This window comes from Bactrocera tryoni, chromosome 2, assembly GCF_016617805.1.
Source record: "Bactrocera tryoni isolate S06 chromosome 2, CSIRO_BtryS06_freeze2, whole genome shotgun sequence".
Lineage (NCBI taxonomy): Eukaryota > Metazoa > Arthropoda > Insecta > Diptera > Tephritidae > Bactrocera > Bactrocera tryoni.
In genome coordinates, this window is record NC_052500.1 from 70,841,264 (window position 1) to 70,866,100 (window position 24,837).

At 37.3% G+C, this 24,837-nt stretch overlaps 1 protein-coding gene across 1 annotated transcript in view; it reads left to right on the forward strand.

Moving 5' to 3' along the window:
* Window positions 1-24,837, forward strand: part of LOC120769678 (transcription factor btd) — a 59,519-nt gene that overhangs the window by 22,759 nt on the left and 11,923 nt on the right. Inside the window, exons 2-4 of the mRNA XM_040096798.1 lie at window positions 13,855-14,623; window positions 14,799-15,128; window positions 15,521-15,702. Of these exons, the coding sequence (XP_039952732.1) occupies window positions 13,855-14,623; window positions 14,799-15,128; window positions 15,521-15,702 (1,281 nt within the window). The remainder of the gene's footprint in view (window positions 1-13,854; window positions 14,624-14,798; window positions 15,129-15,520; window positions 15,703-24,837) is intronic.

Here is a 24,837-nt window from a genome sequence, read left to right on the forward strand (position 1 = left end):
CATTTTCTATAACAAAAAAGGGGTATAAAAAGAATTTAGCTTGATTTTTATCCGTTAGTTTGTATGGCAGCTATATGTTATAGTGGTTCGATCTGAACAATTTCTTCACAGGTTATAGCTTTGCCTTGGACAATAATTCACACCAAATTTTGTACAGTTATTTCGACAAATAAAATAGTTTTTCATACATGGACTTGATTTTGATTTGTTGGTTTGTATGACAGCTATATGCTATGGTGGCCCGATCTGAACTCTTTCATTGGAGATTACACCGTTGCTTTGGATACTAATGTCAGCCAAATTTCATGAAGATATCACGACAAATAATAGAGTTTTCCATACAAGGACTTCAGCTTAAACGGTCAGTTTGTATGACAGCTATATGCTATAGTAGTCCGATCTGAACAATTTGTTAAAATATTTTAGCGTTGCCTTGGATAATAAGCCATGCTAAGTTTCGTGAAGATATCTCGACAAATAACATAGTTTTACATACAAGGACTTGATTCTGAGCGATCAGTTTGTATGACAGCTATATGCTATAGTAGTCCAATCTGAACAATTTATTCAAAGATTGTAGTATTATCTTAGACAATAAACCATACCGAATTTTGTGCTGACATCTCGCCATATAAAATAGTTTTCCATATAAGGACTTGATTTGGTTTGGTCAGTTTGTATGACTGCTATAACCTATAGTGATCCGATATCGCCAATTACGACAAATGAGCAGTTACTTACTGAGAGAGGGACGTGTGCAAAATTTCAGACTGATATCTCAAAAAATGAGTAAACTCAGCTTGTCGGCTGTCATGGCACTCTTAGTGCAGGGTGTTAAAAATTGTTCGGGGTATTAAAAACCGAGAAGAGCGAGATTAGTTTATAATTGCTTATCAATGATTTTTTCGCTGAAATTTCTATTCTTAAATGTGTACATTGTTTATTGCTTCCTGCGGAGCTGGCTTCTGACGTTTTTAGGCTACAGTTCAAAGTTTGCCTTTTGTATTTTCCATTAACGCGATGAGTTGTTTAGTGACTATTTTGGCAAATTCCATTTGAGTTGTGTTTTATAGTTTTTTATCGTGCAAAATTTAGGAAGACGAAAGTGCCATTTCTAGTAAATGTTAAGGCATTTCATATTTTTCTTTATTTTGTAATGGATTAGAAAGGTTTAAATGGTAATTGTCTTCAGATATTGCTCAAATAAAATGTTCAGAGAAATGCGTTAAATCATTTTTTTGTAACAAAAAATAAAAAAAAATATTGAGAATCAGAAATTGCTTTGTAAAATAATTTTTGAAAATTTTCACCATTTTATTAATTTTTTTTTAATTTGTTTTATAGTTAATATTTTGTTCATTTTTTTTAGTAAAATTTTTACTTAGTTTTAAATTAAAATAATTTTTAAAATTTTTTACTAGTTTTATTAAGGTTTAATAATTTTATTAATACAAGTTTTTTTTTATTTTTTTTAATATTTATTTTTAACAAAATAAATTTTTAGAATCATAAATTGGTTTCTAAAATATATTTTATAATTTTTTACTAATTTTCTTGCGGTTTAAACTTTTTATATTAATTTTTTTTTAATTTTTTTATAAACTTGTTTTTATAATTTTTTTAATAAAATTTTGACTAGTTTTGAATGAAAATAATTTTTAAAATTTTTCACTAGTTTTATTAAGGTTTAATAACAATTTTTTTAATAACAGTTTTTTTTTAATTTTTTTTTTATTTTATTTTTTTTTTGCATTTTTTTTAATTTTTTTGTTAAACTCTTTTTTCATCTGGTAACTTTTAGAATAGTTGTCAGTTGTTTATATAGAGTCTTAGCCCAATGCTAACAATGCGGAGTCCTTTTGACCCTAAGAACTTTGAGCTTTTAGTTCTACCTCTTTTGCTTGGTGTAAAAAATTGCGAATTTTTGAAGCTTTTTCATAGGCATTCTTATTTTCTAGTCATTCAAAGGTTAACAATTGTGTAATATACCAACAACTTGTTGATTGACAGGAAATATATTTGACACATGACTCATACAGTCTTAAGGAGGGAAGTCCTATAGGTGTAATAAAAATTTTCAGGCAAAATCCTTGGTTAAAGACGTTATATAATTTTTCGGTCTGTTATCGTTGATTGAACATCAAGAAATTAATGTTTCTAGAGGCTTTATTGATGGAAATTGATTTGGTTGATCTTGTTGTGAGTGTCCCGGTACTTATTATGTTAACCTCAGCTCTGGCTTATAGAAAATTTGCACAGCATACTATAGTATGTTCTGAGCCTAAAAGTCTAAAGTATTGCCATGATTTCTTAACCCTTGTATTCGTTGGCGCAGACTTTCTAATGCATTTGTCGGATATTGTATTAGTCATTGGTGGCTTTCTCATAAAGAAATAAGAAGCATTTGCAGCGCATTTATCAAATGTTTCATATAGAAATGGGGTCACACGTATCTGTTGATTTTTTTTTTAATGGTTTAGCACCTAACCTAATTGTGGTTAAGCTAGTCTGGTCGCTTCGTGAGCCAAACATAGACCAGTTTCGATCACTAGTGATGCCATATGCCGTTTTACCTCACAATCGACTCCTCTACATGTGTTTCATACCGTGAGACCACAAAAAAAAGGAAAAATAAATTTTTTCAACGTGACCGAAACACCGTTTGCAAGACACGAATCAGGAGTTCTCTATCATTTGGACATCTGAGCTTAACTTCGGGGATATGGCAGTGTTTGCGTTTGAACAATTGTTCGATCCAACTTCGGACAGTGTTTGTGATAAGACTGGTTTGGGTGCCAAGCCATAACGGAATCCCAAGCAATTGTAAAGCACCCCAGAACCGCCATCAGTAGAATGGAAGTAGATCGACGTCCCGCATCCTCTTGTGTATTGCTACTACTAGATGCTGGGCTTCGCGAAGGCTTGACAAGCGCTGGACCATCACCGGTGCATGCGCTGTCACAAAAGCTTTTTGGCTCAAGATCGATCGCAAGAGTTCTAGTGGTCTCTTTGCCCTCAGTAAGGCCTCTCTCTAGTTGACGGGCTTTTAACAGACAATTGTCCTGTTGGCGTTTAAACTGCTGTCCCACGTTTGGAAAGTTAAGACTTATGCATCAGGAAGCGCATACCTCCAGACACCCCATCCGAATTGGAAATTGCCGGTGTGATTTATAAGTTCGAACACAAGAGTAATAAAATTTTATGTTTATAGATTAAGATCAACACATAAGAAAGCTCTCTCAACCGTTCACACGACAGTCGGGTCTACGTAACCGGAAAGGACCCAGATTTTTATCCTGCCAAGGACTGTCAACTCGGCAGAATTCTGCCGCTACAACAACAACAAAGCACTCTCCAAACGTATGTCCAAAAACTTTTCTTAATATCGAAGTAAAAACATATAAACCGTTAGCTACTAATAAATAGGTGAACAACTTCTTTACAATAGTTCATTTAGAATTCAATTTTACTAGCACTACACTACACACGTACACACACATACCGGAACAAACCGGAAGAAAAACAGCAGCAATCGCTTTAATGGGTGTGATTTTCTAATTTCCACCTTTTTTACGACCACCGGATAATAATTATAGGCTTAACACCAAACAGCGCAAACACCCTCACGCAAAGAAATTGAGCATACACACAAACACACACACACAAGCTCGGTAATTGCTCAAAATTCAAATGTTAAATGGCACAACGAGGATAATAATAAGGATTGTGGATTTTGTAACCCACACCCGGGCCTCGGGATACCGGGTTGGGCGATTTTACACCCCAAAGACGCTCGCAGGCAAAAGTAAATAAAATTCGAAAGCGCTTCGAATGAGCTGCCGTGGCAAACTCCTCGTCATCATTAACATCAAGCAGCAGCAACAACAATAAACCGCCCCTTTTGCCAACTTATCAAGGTATTAGAGCAGCTATACAACTAGCAAGGCGTGTATGTGTGTGTGTGAATATTGTGCGGCACGCGCCCCGCGGGACCAAGTCATAAATTTGTACGCATTAGACATAGTCTGGCTCGACCTGCCCGCCCAACCGCACTCCATATATCGCTCACTCCCAGCCGACAGCGACAGCGACGACGATGATGACGACGACACTGACTGTCGACATCTGTTCGCCGCACAACCCTCCTCCAGTGTTGAGCTGTGCTGATGCTGTTCTTGCTGGTGGTACACTTGTAAGGCGCACGCAGGCGGTTGTCTGCACTTGATCTCGAGCAGGCTTGTGTGGCAAGTGTGCGGTAGGGGGTGCATGCGGCAGGTTGTTTGGCATTTATTATGGCCGAAACATGGACTCAGTCTAAGTAAAATATAAATATGCTTTTCAATGTGTGTGGAAGTGTGTTATATATAAGTATGTATGTGTATGTCTGTTTTTCGACTGCGGAAATAAAAGTTATTTCGGCTTAGCTGAAAAATAAATGCTTTTAAGCCGATTGTTATTGCTGTAAATGGTTTTTTAAGCGCTGGAAATTAAGACACTTCAAAAAACTTTTAAAATCTTCTAATACAAGTATAAGAAAATGAAGCAGCTGTATAGAAAATTATGAAAACTTTTCAAGGTCAATCATTTTGGCAAAAAATAAATATTTTTTACGTAAAAAGCGGCAAAAACCGTTAAAGTTGGCCGTAAAAAAGCCTTAATTCTTTTTATAGCAGCTTTTTATAAGATAAAATAATATAAAAAGTCTTTATCATGATTTTGATCGTTCAGTTTGTATGACAGCTATATGCTATAGTGATCTGATTTCAACAATTTCTTCAGAGATTGTAGAATTACTTCTGCCAATAATTTGTGCCGAATTTTTCAACGATACCTGATCAAATAAAAAAGTTTTCTATACAAGGACTTGATCTTGATCGTTCAGTTTGTATGACAGCTATATGCTATACTTATCCGATCTGAATTATTTCTTCGGAAATTGCAACATTGCTTTAGGCAATAATCTGTGTTTAATTTCGTAAGTATATCTTCTAAAATAAAAACAGTTTTCCATATATTAACTAGATTTTTATAGGTTATTTTATCGGTTATGGTTATAAACTCACGGGTGCGATATCGCCGGTTCTAACAAATGAATAGTTTAATGGGGAGACAATAACGTGTGCAAAATTTCAGAATGGTATCACAAAGGCCAAAACGAAAATAAACGGGAATCCCGAAAATTTTCGGTACTGCCAATTTCGAACTCGAAAATTTGATTTTGAAATTTTAGTATTTTAACTTCAATATTATCCAACTTATTTTAGTTGTGTACGTAATTATGACACCTGAATTTCGGTTCACTCGTTTACTTTCCCGAAGACCCGATGGTTCGAGATTTAACCGACGGATAAACGTACATTTTGTCCCTCCTTTAGAATACTTAGTAGAGCAAAATTGGAAAAAAAATTATTTTAAAATTTTTTGTCAGCATTATATTGTGTTTTCTAAATGTTATAGCTTTACATTAACTTTGACATTTTCAGGCCTTCTGATCCAATAATTGCTTCTTAATAAGTAATAAATGCTAGTTACAAAAATATTGCAAAGCATTCAATCCGGTTATAACCGCGTAAGCACATCGCCAATAAAGAAGAAGAAGTCATCCCGAAAAATTTCGGGATTGTCAATTTCTGATCCCGAAAATTTGATTTTCTAATTTTAGTATTTTGTAATCTTTAGACTTGCATTTTTTTGTTCTCGTTTACTTTTTAAAAATCCCGAAATTCCGGGATTGTGTAAATTTACAAAACTCTGAAATCCGATTTTCAAAATGTGATTTTGTAATTTAAGTATTTATAATCATAACACCTGAATTTCTTTGTTCTCGATTACTTTTTCAAAGTTCCGAAATTTCGGGATTGCGATTCCTGCAATTCGATTTTCAAATTTTAATAATAATAATTGTTACATAAAATCCCATTAAATTCACATTAGATTCATATACCACGAAAGCCTTCTTTTTAATTAAATTCTTCTAATAAATGGTATTATATTATTATAAAATATTTAAACTAGTTGGTACCGAAAATTTGTGTGTTTCACGTTGCTAAATCTTTTATTCATTAATTGCTCCTTATAAAAATATTATGTTAGTTAAAAAAATATTGAAATTTAATAATCCCGAAATTTTCGGGACTGTCAATTTCAGACACCGAAAATCCGATTTTCAAATTGTAGTATTCGATATTGTCAGTTATTTCTAAATAATAGCTAATAATAATAAGAATATTATCTAATATTAGTTACATAATAATTAAAATCATTGGTCCCGAAAACTTTCGATTTCCGATCCCGAAATTGTGGTCTTAAAATTTTAATACTTTAGGATAGGATGTCGGGTCTTCTTATCAATTAATTGCTTTAAAAAAATTGGTATTACATTTTTATTAAATATTGAAAATAATTAAATATTGAAAATAGTTGGTCCCGAAATTTTTTTATTTCAGCTACCGAAAATCCGATTTTCAAATTTTTGTATTACCAATCTTATAACTGTTTTTTGATTTCATGAGATGTGTAACATCTATAGCTAGAAAAATATTAAACATCAATAATACCGAAATTTTTCGGGACTATCCATTTCAGATACCGAAAGTATGATTTTCATATTTTCTCATTATCTAAGTTATTATAGTTGTTTTTTTTCGTGAGATGTGTAACATCTATACAACCCATATCATACACCAAGCAATTAATCTGTGCCATTTATACCCTTCTCGTGATAAAATTCAATTATCTTCAGCATTTGAATAAATCAAATTACATTGCATTAATATGCGTACTTTAACAATTAAAAGAGGTGTGCAAGGCCGCTGCCCATGTACTTATACAAGCAAACAAAAAACTGATTATCCCCACATCAACCCTTATTAAAGAGAATTCCTCGTGTTATATGAAATGCGAGCAAACTAAATTTAAGCTGCATCTAAGAATCACGACCGCGCATAGAGTCACGTTTTGCGCAAAAAAGTTTATGAGCCTTGCCGATTATAAGCCGATGACCTATAAGATAGGATAAAGGAGGGAGAGAAGAAGATAGCGCGAGTAAATTTTTTAACGGCCTATATAGATAGATATGTATGTGTATGTAGATATGTATGTATATGTAGATATGTATATGAAGTTATAATTTCATGTATGTATGTATGTATGCATATAATATAGAAATCTGCTTCTGCATCATCAATGCCGTTACAAACACCCACACAGTTTATTCAAGTATTATGAGCGAATAATTATCGGTTTTGGCACGCATTGAGGGTGTCCACTGCAATGGAGTTTGGTATATGTAAATATGGGATATATTTCATACTCCCCCTTGATTGAGCTCTCAGCGACGTTCATTCAGCGTCTTCTTCTTCTTTATTAGCATAGACACGTTTGATTCAGCGTAGACAAATCAAATTATGGGATTGTCATGAGTGTGTGTGTGTTCCCGAAGTGAATTATTTGGTAATAAAGGACTTGCAAGGATTATGAAATATCTGAAAATGTGTCTTTTTTTTGTTAATGATAATTTTTTTTTGCTGATGATGCATGCCGAAATATATATTGTCACCTAAAATGAAAAACAAAGTGTCATCACAAAAAAATTTAAAATCGTTGTCAGACATAATAACCAATATATAACCATTTCATAACGAAAACTCAAATTTTGTTTCAATATGAGTGTATGATAACCAATATATAACCTATTTTATGAATGTATGATAACCAATATATAACCATTTTATAACCAAAACTCGAATTTTGTTTTGCTTCGCCTGTAACAATATGTATGTTATACAGTCAGTCCTTTCGTGAGTTACATATATCCATAAAATAGTCGGATAAGTATTAAAATAAAGCTCAATAAGAGATTCTGAAACTTGTATGTTCAATGAAATTCTGTTTCGGGCTTGCTTGACATTATTGTTACAGCTCAAACCTACTTAAAAATCAGAAACTGTCGAAAGTTCTGATTAGGGTCAACCAAATAGACATAGCAAACTCTTCTGATTCAGAAGATTAGTGAATATGAAGAATGGAATGCTAAAAAAGAAAAAAAAAAACACTCGCGAACCTAAGGTTCGAATATGAAGATTGGTATTGATGAAAAGAGGAATAAAGATCACTCGAGGTCATATGGGCTTTAACCTATTGTTATGGAGTCATAAAATATGTTCCGAATGGTTTTGTGGAATGGTGAGAAGGCGAAAAATGTATATAGAATCACGCTACGGAAAGCAAATACTAAAAGCAACAACATGTTACCACAAAATTCTTAGCCTCACTTAAAAGATGATTGCTCATCTCAGTGTTCGTTTCGGAAAAATATTCGCTAAAATGACGTCAGCGCAAAGATTCAAATGTCATATAGCCATTGTAGCGAGAAGAGAGAAAGTATGGCTAACAGTATTCAATGTTCCATGATTGAAGATCTGTAGCATTAATTTTGAGACTTAATTTTCTGTTTGACTGGAAAATTTTAGGTAGATCTCGCCAATGTATGGAGAATTTCTCTCTTTGGCGAACAGTATTCAATGTTTCATGATTGAAGATCTGATTCTTGATCTTGATTTTGACACTTAAATTTTTACTTGTCTTGAATGTATATCTCTCGAAGTTCTATGTCGCCTTACACAATTCTAAAGTTTCGCTTATAAGACTTGATCAAATTAGACGCGGACTACCAAACTAAACACAGAAACATGTGAAAATGTATTTTTATATAAATCTTTTTTACCTTGAAGGTGGATCTAGAGCCAATACAAGCATATCAATGTATTGTCCACTATGGGTTGGGATGACCTCAAGTGCTTTCAGAGAATTCGGATTTTTGAGGTTTTGGCTCTTTCTAAGTGCGCGATTCTCGAGATTGTTGGACAGTTTCGAGGTTAATTTCATAAATCCATGTCTCGTCGATAGCAATGATGCGTTTGATGAACTTAAGGTCCTCAGCTACTGCATAAATCCACGTCTCGTTGACATTAATAATGCGTTTAATGAATGTAGGGTCCTGGCCTACGTCGTTTTTGACGATCTATAAGAGATGTTGAGATCTACTGCCATCTCTTCAATGCTAAAACGATGATTTTCAAGCACGATACGTTTTCGATGACTTCAAATGCCAATCTAGCAAAATATACTCATCCATTCGGCTTGACCCGCTTCATACTCAAAATGTGTCTTGTCGATCTATAAGAAATGTTGAGATTCTCTACCCTCTCTCTGATGCTAAAACGACGATTTTCAAGGACCCTCTTTTTCTAGAAAAAAATATTTTATCGATACGGCTTGCGCTCGATTTGAGTGGATCAGTCCGAGTTAAATTTGATCAGCTGAAATAGATCGGCACTATCTTCCCTGATTTTCAATTAATCTGGCATTTGGTAACTACCATCACCCCATCTAATCTAGCTGGTTTAATATTCATAGCTAGCGATAAAGCTTTAATATCTTATAGAGGTTCAACCGCTGAGAAGATAGTAGAGAGAATGGAAGGATTTCTCTACATTAGTGCTTTACAGTGTTTTACAGCTTTAAATTGAGAAAGGAAGTAAAATTTTTCAAGCTGCAGATGTGGAGTGCCTTTTTTTTGGAGGTCAAGGGTATCCAAAACTTTTCAATACTTAGGTTTGCGCGGCAAAAATAAAGATCTCACTTCTACTGAAAATTCTCCAAAACTCACATAAGGTCCTAATGTCGCAGCTCTGTGCATCTTAGCCAACATAACCCGATTATCCTTTACCTCCTTCCACTTACTCCCGTGAGTCTCATAGACATCAACACCTTTTCCTTCATATAATTTATCAATTTCCTATTGTGCAACAATTAGACCGCCTCGACGTCTGTGTCTAAAGTTAACATCAATTTTCCACATTCAACACTGCACCCTTTTCACCACACCACACCACACACCACCTGTGTGTGTGTTGGTCTCCGCAAGCAATTGCTTTCTATTTGATTTTCCAAAGCGTCACGAATGCGTTTCATCCATTTTTTCCTTTGTGAAATTACAAATTTAGCGCGACGCGTCATTTCGTCACGCATACACCAATGCCCGCCTCCCCCTCTTCCTACTTTTATCGCATATTCTCCCTTTCTCCTGCGTTGACTCTGTGGTGTGTTAGCGCCAATTCGCTCGTGATTGTCCTTTTGTGCTGGCAGATTTTCCATACCCCTTTTGCTTTTTGCTTCGCACTTCACCAACACAATGACATTGAAGAACGCTATTATTATACTCCTGATCAGTGTTGTTGCTGTAATTTGTTAGCTGTTTATATATCAATGTCACCATGAATGCAAATCGCTTGCGGGCCTCATTTGCGCGCTGTTGTTGTTATTGTTGTTGCTAAAAATGGGTATTGGTGTTGTTGTAGCGAGTTGTTCCATTTGTTGTTGTAATGTCTTAATGTTGTTGTTGTTGTTGTTGTAGCGAGTTGTTGTTGTTGTTGTAATGTCTTATTGTTGTTGTATAAAAATATTGTTATTGTTGTTGTTGTAACACATCTCTAATGTTTTTGTTGTTATAGCACCCTGTTATTGTTGTTGTTGTAGCGCCTTCATAATGTCGCTTTGCTGGGCGTTTGTGTATTTTGTGTTTGGTCATGCTCCATTTACCTCGGGTGTGTGGACGAACAGATGTTCCATTTAAACGCGTATTATTATTATTACTGCTATTGTTGTTTTTGTTGTAACTTGTTATTTCTATGGCGCGTCTGAATTTACCATAAGGTGGCTGAAGGTATGCTCTGTGACGTCAAGTCAGTGGCTGCTGTGTGGCGTTGACAGACTGACTGAGCGAGGAGGGAGGGAGAGGCGGTTGATGATCATGCTGATTTGCCGATTCGTTGCATCGCCGCTTCACTCATCTATATGCGTGTGTGTGTAAATGCGTGTGCTTTATGTGATGGGCGGTTGATTAGGGTGAATTAATGGTCATGTAAGGTGGATTATATGATTGAATACGAAAATAATTATGTTTCGAAATTCGATGCCGTCACGGACAACCATACACACATACATTCACACATATACACGGGCCTATAAGATTGATTTGTCGTAAATAGAATATTAGCGGCGTTTGACAGATGCGCAAGTGCCGGGGAGTGAGGCTGGTGTGTGCATATACAGGTGGACGGACATTGGTCTAGATTTTATTTGTTTGAAATTTTTTGCTTCGAAATTTTGGCGTGCATAATGCGAAAATAATGTTTTTGGTGATTTATGTTATTTTTATTTATTTGCCATATGCTTCATGAGGCATGAATTTATGTTCTATGGCGGCAAATAGAGAACTCGAGACGAAATGAATGCGATTTAAAGTATTCTTAACTAACAAAGATGGCCAAGACGAGGAATACGGGACCGTCTTCAGCAGAAGTAGTAAGATACTTAGATCGACTACACTCACCGTCGCCCCAAAACAAGCAGACAAAACTGGAGAAAAGACAGCCTCAAGGGAAACCCACCACCGGCAAAACAAGGAGAAGAGAAGAGCACCCCAGCTGCCACTAAAGAAGGACCTCAGAACTCGCCGAAACAAGAATACATTACCCAAATGGGAGAAGCAGAAGAGGAATCCATAGAAAAGTTAAAGGGTATATGCGAAAGATGGCGATGGGAAAACAAAAGAACGTCAGCATGGACGATAAGGACGGAACGGCACAGCGAACGAACTCTTCAAGTGTTAACGCAGAAACTGGTTCATTGCAGAAAATGAGAAAAGGCGGGAATATCTAAGCAGACGCATCACGACGCCTGAGCCAGTAACGTCAAAGCGGCGCGCGACAAGCCGTGAGGAGCCTCGAGTGACAATTCAACCACTTTTCACTTGTCCAAACCGCGCATATCGAACTACTATAGCATATACTGCCATACAAACTGAACGATGAAAATCAAGACAAAGTTCTAAAGCGCCAACTTGAGAATCGAAAATCTATATTTGTATTATATATTTCATTAAGGATATGGGGCTTAGACCTAACGCCAACATGAGCATCGAAAATCAATATATTAACGATACTGACTAAGACCTAGTGCTTCCCAAAACACGGAAGCGCTTCGGCTTAGTTTCATTCAAAATTTCACAGATATCCGCTGAAGAAAAGATGTTTAAAGTTTTTTTTTAGCTAGAGAAAGGTCTCGGCTGATTGCAAAAACCTTCGGATTGATTCAAATATACTGGCGAATATGTTTTCATGCAATTTTAGAACGTTAACTTATGTAAAAAAGCATTATAATCAATAACACGAAAACCATTACATATGGTATATGGGAGCTGGGTCATTCGTGAACCGATTTTATACCATTTCGGCATGAAACTATAGTACATACAAGTTCACTTAATTTTACTAAGTAAGATATTTTCGAAAATCCTTATATTAGATGTAAAAAGGCTGGGGAAGAATTCATCTCGTTCTATCGGGTTTTTATTTTCTTCACCATGCTTCTGTCGAGATCGTCGTATAGACAATGCACGTTTTCGGTTGTTAGCCGTACACAATACTTGGCAATCTCGCTCACTACTTCATTGCTCTCGATGCCTTTGTGGCCTGGCACACAGTAGAAGTGCTTGCTTCCGGCAACACTTTCTAATGCAGCACTGCCTCCCAAGACACGTCTGGCCGATATGCGATACGAGGTTACTGCCGTGACTGCTGCTTGACTGTCACTTTAGACATGCAAGTATGAATACACTGTTATTAGAGACAGAAAGATTAGCAAGATAGATTAGAAAAAGATGTGCTCAAACTAAATAGTCTAGATGGAGGAATGAAGCCGCTTTGAAATCATTAAAGTTTGCTAAGGTTTCGTCAAAGATATCGAAAGAATGCTTTGCAGTTCTAATATCCTATTCAACGCTAAGCCTATAATGGCTTCCGGGATATAGTGATATACCAGGTAACCGTGAAGCAGATGAGCTAGCTAGCAGGCTCCACCCTATAATTAGACTTTGGAAAAGAGGGAATTTAAATGTTTCTTGTATGACTCGTAGATATTTAATCGACAAATAAATGTTATAAAAATAGCTGAGCCTCAAAGGAGTCAATGCCTGATCTCTCAGCAAGCACGTATGGAATATGGACCGCACATGTCGACTATTAATATTGAAAAGGAATGACAAAAGAACTCCAGTGGTAGTGCTAATAGGTAACGGTCTAATTGGCAAACATGTGAAGACATGGAAAAAGCATAGATAGGTAGAAATTAATTGAAGGTTTGCACTACGATCTATGATCTATTGTGCCCTCTAGTATATCACATATGGTCACAAAGGTCCAGCGCTATGAACAATTCCAGTAGCTTACTGGGCGCGATGGAGGTGATGTGATCCCTTTCCACGTAGAAGGATCGAACGGACTTGAGAATGGGACAATCTAGAAACAGGTGACCTGGAGTTTCGGGTTCCATGTCGCAAAACCGGTAGTTTGCGCAAGAGACTATGCCCGTGTTGGATAAGTTTTTCTTGCGCCTGTAGAGTTTGTCTCGGGGGAGGTTGATCATATCTTTAAACTTTGCTAGGTTGTAACCTCCCATTAGTAACTTGGCGTGGCACATTTCTGTTATCTGCTGCTATTGTCGTTCTCTACTCACTCTCTCCTTCGTGTGAAGCGGGGTGTGAGACCCCACTACAATGCAGGGTGCTGGCCCCATTCTAGAAGCCACCGCAGAGCGGTTAGCTACTTGCCGGCTACTCCTTGGAAAAGCCATATAATGACTATTGTTGAGGCTGTTAGGTGATAGCGGAAGAAGAGTGAATATTCTATACGAATATACAAAAAAAACTTTATAGTCCAAAAATATACGCAACACTTTTACGCCAACAAAAATTCAATTCATAAACAAAGCTTCCCTCCTTTTCCCTTCCAGATGAGCTCGCCTTCAGCATCAATCGTCTGGTGAAAGCCGAACACTTGTCCAGTCATCACCCGCCTACGTTACTCAGTAGCAGCGCAACCAACAACACAGCAGCGAAACATGACGAAGACAACAACAACTCTATCTGCATATTGAGCAAAAATCAAATACTACAATGGAAATTACAACAACCGCTAAGTGACAGCGGCATCAGTGAACCGCGTTCCTACACGGAACACGATATGATTTCCAGATCGCGCAGTCATTCGCGCACCTCATCACAAATCGATCTCGATGACGATAGCAATTGCCGACGCTCGCTGCATTCGCGTTCGCGTTCACGTTCAAGTTCCGTCGAGCTCGAAGTCGATTCACCGCCACCGCCCGCCTTGCACCACCACCACCACCACCACCAACACAACAGTCGCACCAGTCCATTGAGTTCGCCGCCAACAACCGCAGAGCTTTTAATTAGTTCGAGTCCGAAAAAGTCTGAAATGTTTTCAGTGTCGGCGCTTTTGCGGCGCGATGAGCCGGCAGCGCATGGCGTGACGGTGGTACGACCGTTGCAGAAGTCACCAACAGGCATGAGTTTGCCGGCTGGCGTGAATCCCTTCGAGGCGTTTCGCAACGGCTATGTGAGCAGTAGTGGTGGCGGCGGCGGTGGAGGCGCTGCCAGCTACGAGCCGCCATTCTTTCAACGACCGCTGTTGCCGCCCGCCTTTCCGCTCTTCGCCGCCTTTGCGCTGCATCAGGGTCAACAATCTGGTTTAACCTCAGCGTAAGTAGCTCCATTTCGTGTACATATGTATAATGGTTAAAGTGTAAAATAATTGTAAAAAACACTTGAAACAACAAAAACTTAATTAAAAGCGGCAAAATATTTAATTGCCAGTCCACGCGCTCATGTTCAAAGCACATATGTAAATTTGTTGCTTTCTCTTTATGCTCCACAGCTACCATCCCGCTTCGCAGGAGGACATCTTTCGGCTGCGCAATCTGATGGTGCCTCTGCAGGCGGGTCAAAATGGCGACGCGTCTGGTCTGCCGCCAAATTCCCATCTCGGCCTGCCACATCCACCGCATCTGCATTTCCACCACATGGCCAAATGGCCCGGCCTGCCGCAATTCAGTGACCTTTACTCATGCATGAAGTGCGAGAAGATGTTCTCCACACCGCACGGCCTCGAGGTCCACTCACGGCGTACGCATCACGGCAAGAAGCCGTACGCTTGCGAACTCTGCAACAAGACTTTCGGACACGAAGTTAGTTTGAGTCAACACAGGTATGTTGTTTTTCACATGAACTTTGTCCCAAAAGCCTTTTTGAAAACATTCGGCCGATGTGTGTTTCTCTCTGTGTGTGTGTGTGCGCGTGTGTGTGTGTGAAAACTTAATGAGCCCACGTATGTCTGCAGCGGTCTCGGTGGTGCGCTGCTTAGTCTTACATTGTTTAAATGAATTAATTTGTTAGCCTTGTGCAATTAAATTAAAAACCAAATGTAACACTCACACCCAGCCCGTTGCAAACCTGCGTTTAATGTGGCTTTCAGCCTTACAGCTCTTAAGTCAGTGACTTAAAGGCGCGTAAAGACTTTTAGTTTGCATAAAATATTAGTTGACTCGCTTTTAACATGCTCCCACTCTTCTTTGCCTTCCTTCTTCCTCTCCCTTTTAGAGCTGTTCATAATGTGGAGAAGGTTTTTGAGTGCAAACAATGCGGCAAGCGTTTCAAACGCTCCAGCACGCTGTCCACACATCTGCTGATACACAGCGACACGCGGCCTTATCCTTGCAGTTATTGCGGCAAACGTTTTCACCAGAAGAGCGACATGAAGAAGCACACCTACATACATACAGGTAAGTTTTGAAAGCTATTTAAATCCTCTACTTGCTATAAGCACTTGTAGAATTCTTTTAAAGCAACAAAAACTTTATGCTAAGTACATTGTATGGCAAGTAAGTTGGTTCGGAACTTAACTAATATTTTGAGCGTAAAGGGTTTGAGACCCGACTCGGCGAAATCTCAAATTTCAAAAGAGTTCGTTTTTTTAATCATTTATTGATGTAAAGATACCTCTCATGCAAATAAGTGAGTTATTTATTGGTAAGGGGGGTCTTAAACATGTCGGCAATCCATTTGTAGGGCCAGGCGTGGATTAATGTCTAATACAATACACTTACAAAATGAAAAAAGGCAAAGGATTTTACCATCTTATTCAACCATCCAATTTTTCATACATTTGTTATAAACCTCGGCTAAGACGGGCTTCAGTGCTTGTAGCGAACTTATTTTTTTCGGGTTCGGCTTATTTTTGGCGCGTCATTCGTTAGTTTATTGAACATTTTCGATGCCATATTCATAAACCAACGTCTACTCACCAGCAATGGTGCGTTTGATCGTCAAATATCTCTTTTGCGTCATCTACTTGGCGTCGTTTTTGCTAAAGTTTCAGGTATTTTAGCGTGAGACATACCCAAAACACTAACCAAAATGTGTTGAGTCGATTCATAAGAGATGCTCAGATGCTCTGCTATCTCTTTGATGCCAACACAACGATTTTCAAAAAACAATTTTTTTTCACTTCTTCGATTTTATCGTCAGTAACAGAGATTCGAATGGACGAGTCGCTTTGAGACCCATAAGAAGATAGCTTAAAGGGTTATACATAGCTCCTTGACGAGAAAAAAAAATTCTCTCCGTTCCTCTTAAGTAAACTCGACGATTTTTGGAACGGTGAATGAGTGTCTATTTCAGTTACTTTTATGACTATCTGAGAATTAGTCCTTCTCCGTGGTGTAATTTTTAACAGGGTAGTGAGCGCTTTTTAGTTAGACTTGTGAAACACGCAAGATCTTTTGTATCCTGAATCAAAATATGGGTTTCGCGCTTTCTTTCTGGGCTACCGAACTAAGCGTTTTTGTGTATGCCTGAATCAGTTTGGAGAAATAACATAATATATTCTTTCACAGAACTCCCAGAAGCTATTTATGTGCTGATCTATGGTATGCTGTCTTTAAGAAGCGTTGGTTAGGAAAGGTTACATACATTTGGACGAAACAAGATAAGTTGCATAATTTCTCTTTGCGAACATTTAAGGTAGTTTATAAGAAGTCTGGGTTACATAATTTCGCTTTGACAACATTGAAGTTAGGTTAAAGGAAGCCTGGGTTGCATAATTTGAGAACACTCAAGGTAGATTATAATATAGAAAGCCTGTATGACAAGATCTTCAACAGAGCAAATATTTACTGGCTTCCAAGAAACTCATTCATCGGATTATGGAACTCTTGCGAACTTGTTTTGGATGTAGAAAAATCTTGAACTCTGTTCTAGAGGGGAGATAAGAAAGATTCTCGCAGGAGTGGCGGATCCATGTAACGAACTTGGATTTTTGTTCGTCCAAAGACTGCCAACAAGGGGGCGTTTCTCTAACTTACTTCAGGTATTGCTTTGGATTTACATTAAACTTTGTTCTAGAGAGGAGATGAGAAAGATTTTCGCAGTAGTGGTGGATCCACATAACGAACCTGGCTTTTCATTTGGCCAAAGTCTCTCCACTAGGCGGCATTCCTAGAAATTACTCCAGGGATGTTTTCTGCCGCTACAACAACAACAGGATAATGCAACAAATCGATATATTTTTAACAGTGTGTGAGACTCATTTTTATGAGATCTCAGAAGTAGTTAGCGTTTAAAATTTTGATTACGCTTGTTAGTACTGGATTCAAAAATTGTCTCAATTTACTATAACAAACTCGAGCGTTGTTTGTTAGTCAAAGTTGTGCTTTTTCCGAACCATATTGCAAATTATAATTTTCGAAACTATTTGAAAAGCTGTAGGCATTTTTTTTGGGTTTTTAGTCAAATCTGGCTAAATACTCTGAGCTCCATTTCTTTGCTAAGCCATTCAGTAACTATTCGAGTACTGAAAAAACTGCAAATTAAAAGCCGTCGGTATAAATTCATTCTTAAATCTGTGTTACTGATATCTGACAGGTTCAACAACTTTTTCGTTGGTTTGAGGCTGTCTGTCTGTCAGCATATACGCGAACCTAGTACTCCAGTTTTGAGACATTGATCTGCTATTTTGCACATGCTTATTTCTCTCCAAGCAAGTGCTAATTTCTTGGAACTGGCGATGTCAGACCATATACATATACATATGTATGTACATATGTAGCTGTCCTACATACTGAACGATAAATTTCAAGACTTTGTATGGAAAACTTTTTTATTTGCCAAGATATCTCCACAAAATTTGGAAAACATTATTTTTCAAGGTAATGCAGTAATCTCAGAACGTTTTGCGCAGATCGAACTACTATAGCATATAGCTGTCATACAAATTGTCATTACAAAATCGAGGTAAAAATCTTGCAGCACCATTTTATCCTACAAAAGAGGCAACTGTGAAGAATATTATAGTTTCGGTGCAGCCGAAGTTAAAGATTTTTTTGTTTTGTAGGTTAGCTTCGCATGTTCACTCATTTATTAAGCAAGAGTCTCATAGATCTTTCTCTTACGCGTTGAACTTGCCATAATTTTATCGGTGGTACATAAAAAATATACATAAATAAATATATGTATATGTATGTATGTATGATAATACATAGTGTATACATACGCATATTGATAAAAACCGTTATAATCGTCTTTCCTCTAAAATAAGTCTAAACAAGCAGCAGCGCTATCGTGAAATGAACGCCATTGCCATTCTAATCGCACAAACTCATAATAAATAGCTGCACATATGTATGTATATGTACATATGTATGTGTAAATGTATGTATGTGTGCATACACATTTACATACATACAAGTATAAACATACATATATACATATTATAAGCGTCGTTATATGTACATATACATACATTTGTATGTATATTTTTTGGTGCTTTTCAACAAATTGTTAAACAACCGACGATGACGCCGACGACGGCAACAACTATCAATGGCAGCGATAAAAATCAGAGTCGCACTGGAAAATTGTATCGTGGAATAAAATGCAAAAAACACACATACTAGTGCATGGCAATTGGTTTTAAAACACATACACGCAAACATATATACATACATACGTACACAAGCACGTAGTGAGCTTGAGCCACCAAAGCATTAAACATAAGCAGTGTGAGGCACGACCAACAATAGCGTGAAGTACTGCCCAGTATGCGAGTCGCCCTGTGTGTATATGGGTGTGCTTGCGCATTGGTATTTATGTAAATATGTATGCGTATGTTTGTGTGCCTATCAGCCGACACGCTGAGCGCGCAATCACAGCCAACCAATGAAAAATTTAGTCAGGGGATTTTGATTTTCTATTTTATTCTTGGAAATTTACGCTCCTGCAGCGCATAAACACACGCACACACACACACACTCCCATGCATGCAGTTACGCTCGTGCTGTTCGGCATATGTTTTCAATGCAGTCGCGCTCAGTCACTCTCAAACGCGTGTGCGCGCTACACGGCAGCAGAGCACATGCCATTAGTCAGAGAGAGAGAGAACACACCCCATTTGGAGTAGTATGTGCTCACAGCAATCACGGCGCGCTCCACTAAAGACGACACACACACACCTACACATACACACAGCGGTGCTGAGTTTGTTTTGGAGGTGGCGCTGGCACATGCTATTGCCAGTATCAAACAACAACAACAAATACAATTGCAGTGCTAAAAGTCAGTGAGACGACCTCTGGCAGCCATTTCCTGCATTGAAGTGGCAACAAAAACACTAACAAAACGTTGTAGTTGCATGAAGTTTTGGTGCCTGCGCGTTGGCGCTGCCATTTTGGGTGCTACAACAACACTAAATGATAGGGTGGTAATGCTTCCTGTGTTTTGAGGGAATGTTGTGGGAGGTTTGGGGGCTGTAGTGTGTGGTTTGAGGGACTGCAGTGCGGAGTGTGAGGGGAAGCAGTGCGGGGTGTGAGGGAAAGCAGTATATGGTTTGAGTTGGTGCTGTGAGCGCTGAGGAAGTGCGCTTGGCATGCTTAGCACTGGAAATATTTTAGTTTGCCTAGAAGTTTGCGCAAACCCGCCAAGTTTGACGCTGGATTCCTCCCAATTCCTTATTGAAGCTACAACTACAACAACACAGCCGTGCGGGAAGAATTACAAGTAATGGGCATTGCAAAAACAAAAACAACAACTACCACAGCATATGTATGTACATATGTATAGTCTATGTATGTAATATAGTGTATGCGTGCAACAACAACAAAAATATATGAAGACTTCCGTAAATCAGTTTAACAAATGGCAGAGATAATAACTTTAACGCTGCAGCATGCGGCGCTTGAGCTGCGGCATTCTTCAGCGAAGCGAAACGAACGTGCCAGTGAGCTCTATGTATGTATGTACATATGTGTATATGTATATGAGCCACTGGAAGTGGCAAGTGGCGCTACTGGCTCCGTCGGTCGCTGTTAGCCAGCTCCATTTGGCCGCCAGACATTTTTATCGTTTTTGTCTTCGATTGCTTTCGATGCTTTTTATTTTTGCTCAGTGTTCGTTTTCCCTCTCTATTTCCATGCTTAAACTGCCCTGCCGTCGGTTACTTGGCAGCTAATGGCCAGCGTCGCTTGTGTTTGACTCGGGGATTTGTTGCCAGCAGCGCATTTACATTCAGATTTAAGTCAGCGCGTGGATTTTTTGAGATTTTTTTGTGAATTTGTTGTGGTTTTTATTTTTCAGCAAAGCTTTCGAAATATTTTTATGCTTTCTTGACGCTAGTTTCTGATCTGCTAGCGATTTCATTGCTTGTGGCCATTTTGTATGCCAACATACTTCTAGATACCATGTGTATGTATAGTATGTGTATGTATAGTATATATAGAATATTAGAAATATGTTTTCAGTATATAAAAAGAATTATATGGAAATAAATATTCAAATGCGTAGCGCATCTAAGCTGGTTACAAATGCTTATATGAAATTTTCTGATTTCCGTTTACGCACTCACACAGATTTATTTATGACAACCGACTGACTGACTGTGTCGGAAAATCAATATCCACTGGCGCTTGTTTTGGGTAGTTGAAACAGGTGTAAAACAGTTACTAGCATATACACATACGAGGCAGAGAAATTTAAAGGGCTTCAAGCAAGCGTTTAGGTGCGCTTGAATGATAATAAGACATTAAATTTTAGGTTAGGTTAGATTTCAGGTATGTAGAATGAGTTCTCTGAATAAGTAAATACGGTTATTATATAAATAGGTTATTTCTTAAAAACTTTTAGAAATTTAATTAAAAAACGCAATCATGTAAGCAAAGCACTTCTTGCTTCTGGGGTTCCAACTAACTGGCAAAACTGGATTAAAGTAGAAGTTTAAACTATTAAAAACAGTTTCTTCAAAAGGAAAATAAACAACAACAAATAAATAAAATACAAAAATCTAATAAGCTGTAATACCGTTCACAGATACATATGTACATATTATATGTAATAGCAAAAGATGTGTAAAAAGCTCTGTATCTTCATTTTGAACGTTCAATTTGTATGGCAGCTATATGCTATAGTAATTCGATATAAACCATTTGTTGGTAGATTATAGCGCTGACTTACATAAATATACATATATGCCAAATTTTGTGTAGCTATCCCGTCAAATAAAGAAGTTTGCCATACGAAGACTTGATTTTCAAAGGTCAGTTTGTATGGCAGCTATATGCTATACTGAACCGATCTCAACCATTTGTTCAGAGCTTATAGCATTAACTTGGATAATTATATATACTCAATTTCGTGGCGATATCTTGCCAAATAAGAAAGTTTTCCATACAAGGACTTAATTTTCGTGGGACAGTTTGTATGGCAGCTATATGCTATACTGAACCGATCTCAACCATTTTTTCGCAGATTGTAGCGTTGGCTTAGATAATTATATATGCTGAAGTTTTTGAAGAAATCTCATTAAATAAGGAAGTTCTCCATATAAGAACTTGATTTTCATAGATCAGTTTGTATGGCAGCTATATGCTGCAGTGGTCCGATAGCGGCGGTTTCAATAATTAAGAAGTTTCTTGAGATGAAAAAGAAGTGTGTAAAATTTCGGAGCTATACCTCAAACACGAACACGGAAGAACTAGTTCTCGTATAGAGAGGCAGACGTACAGATAGACCAGCAAGAAAAACAAATATTCACAGATCTTCAGTAAAATTTTCAACTTTTTTTTTTAGCAAATTCAGTTAAAAATGAAATTTAAAATAATTAGTTGAATCTAAATTTTAAATTTGTAGCTTTAGAATTAGAATTTAAAATTTTAGAATACAAAATTTTAAACTTTAATGGCTTTTGAAATAACAACTTGATGATAAATTTTAATGATTTCAATCATATATCATTATAGCTATGTTGGAAGAAGCAACATCTATCCTTTACACATAACCTTAAAGTGTTGACTATACCGAAGTATTTTGAGGTTATGTGTAAAGGAAAGTAGATGAGGTCCAAGCAAAGCAGAGATGCATAACGTCAATTTCAGATCCATTATCTCCAAGCCAGTTATATGGTAATTATTAGTCCGTTGGTTCAAACCGTCAAAGTAAATTATATGCTACTTTCCGAAAACTTGCTTTGCCGTATTTTTTAAAGATCCAGCTCCAATCTGGTAATAAATGGAATTCTTGATTTAGAAAAAGTAAATTATTTTCAAACGGTTCTAAACAATATTCTCCGCAGTAAGAGCTCCAATATTTTTAACCCAGCTCAGATACCCATAAAGTTGTAATTTACGGGGTTAATATCAGGCATATGTATATGTAGTATTTCATTATTTATCACATGGATGATAATCCATTAACTTATATGTAACTGAATAAATTTGAACCGGACTGAGAGCAAATGTACATACATTTTCATGGATTTTAATACAAATCTCTAATAACGCCTTCAAAATAGTATCCTAAACAAATACAAGTCAACGTTTAAGCCAAATTTTCATATAATTTTTAAAAAAATCGGTTCGGATGGTCTTCAGTGCCTCAGCGAAGTGCGATTTTTTTATAAGCTTCGGGCTGGGTTGGGCCGTAGTGCATTAGCCAAGTTTGATTTGTTTGGTTACGGCTCAGTTTTGGCGCGTCATTCTGTACATTGTTGAACAGTTTCGTTACAGGGTCCTCAGAAATGCTGTCAAGCAGCTTTTTTGCGACCTCCACTTCATGTCGATTTTGTCACTCTTTTCTTTTGCGTTCTCTACTTGGTTTTGCCAAGCATCTTTTTTGCGACCTCTACTGTACGTCGATTCTGCAAAAGAGTCAAGTCTAGCTTTCGCTTCATACCCAAAACATTAACCAAAATTTTCTGAGCCGCTCCAAAAGAGATGATAGGCTTGTTCTTTGATGCCGAAACGACGATTTTAGAGCTTTTCTTTAGATTTTTCACATTCGATTAATAGAGCCGGATGGACGACTCGAATTAGGCAAGTTTCAGATGACTTCAAATTTTCGATGACTTCAAATTTTCGATGACTCAAGATTTGTGTTCTTGATAGACTCCCGAGAACAGTTCGGCAACATTTTCAACAATTCCGTAGCCGTGATTCCATTGGAAGCACAAAATTTGAAGCAAACTCGTTGCTCAATTTTTTCTCATGGTAAAAACACAAACTCTTCGCGTCAGAAAGTAACTGCTTCTCAAACAAATTCTCAATAATTAATGTAAGGAGATAAAAATTAACCAAAAACCCGGTTTATATATATGTATGTTTGAGATCGAGGGTTTCTTCTGAATTTTTAAAGCAGCAAGTAAATTAAATTCTTCAACTCATACCTGAACCTGGTCAATAAATTGAATCAAGAAAGACGCTAAAGAAGCTGCAACGCAACTAGTCTTCAAAGTGTTTAAGCTTCTATAACCAAAAGGACAGAAAATTACCATCGGAGCTTACTCAACCAGAAAATCTAACTTGCTTTAAAGCCTTAAAATTTAAACGCTCTGAAAAAATCTATAATCTAGAGACACTACTACGTTTATATAACATATATACATATATGTATATATATACATATGTATATATGTATTAACATAAGTTGGTATGTATGGTATTTGTATATATACATGAGTGTATATTGGTGGCATACCTGCACCGTTGCTGACATTGAATACGAAGCAGAGTGGAATCCCATAATGGTATTGCAGAGATGTGATTGCGAAACATTCGACCGTAGGGATGTGCTCTGATTCAGCATTAGCAACGGATTCATCGTGTGCCATGACCGAGCCAACGCGGCTAACGATTGTAAAAACTACAAGACGAGACCAAAGCAGAGAAAGAGGAGCAAGGCAAATGTTAATGCGCTACATACATGTATATAGACGCCTAAGTAAATATGTATATAGGAACGTGCTAAAGCTACATACATATATACATACATATACATATGTATATGTATGCATATACTGCAAAGAAATGGCAGAAGAAAATAATCAAAAAGTGCCTGACAGACACGCAGAGGCCACAATAAAAGCAACAGTGCAATTGGAAGTTAATATATACATATGTATGTACATATGTGTGTATGCGCTCTATCACGTGCATATGTCCCATAGCTTCCAGCTAGTCGGAGCCGCTAGGGTCAGCTAGACCGGCACACAGCAGCGCAAGCAGGTCCTTAAGCTTATACATACTTGTATATACATATATAAGAATATATTATATACATATACATATATGTGTGTCGATATGTAAACGGGTTTATTGTGGTCCATACGCTGCGCACGTACGTACTCTAACGGAACAAATAACGTCACGTAGACGCAGAGATTATAGAGCAGCTTTTATTATTTATCACGAAGCTGGAGAGGGGGTGGACGAAAAGGGCGGAAAACTAACGAAAACCTGCATACAAAAGAAATTGCATACAGATATCCATACACATACATTTATATATGTATATGAATATATACACATATATACTATATGTCCGTCTGTTGAACTCCACTAAGCATTATCCAGCCAACTCCAAGCGTCGTTATCCTT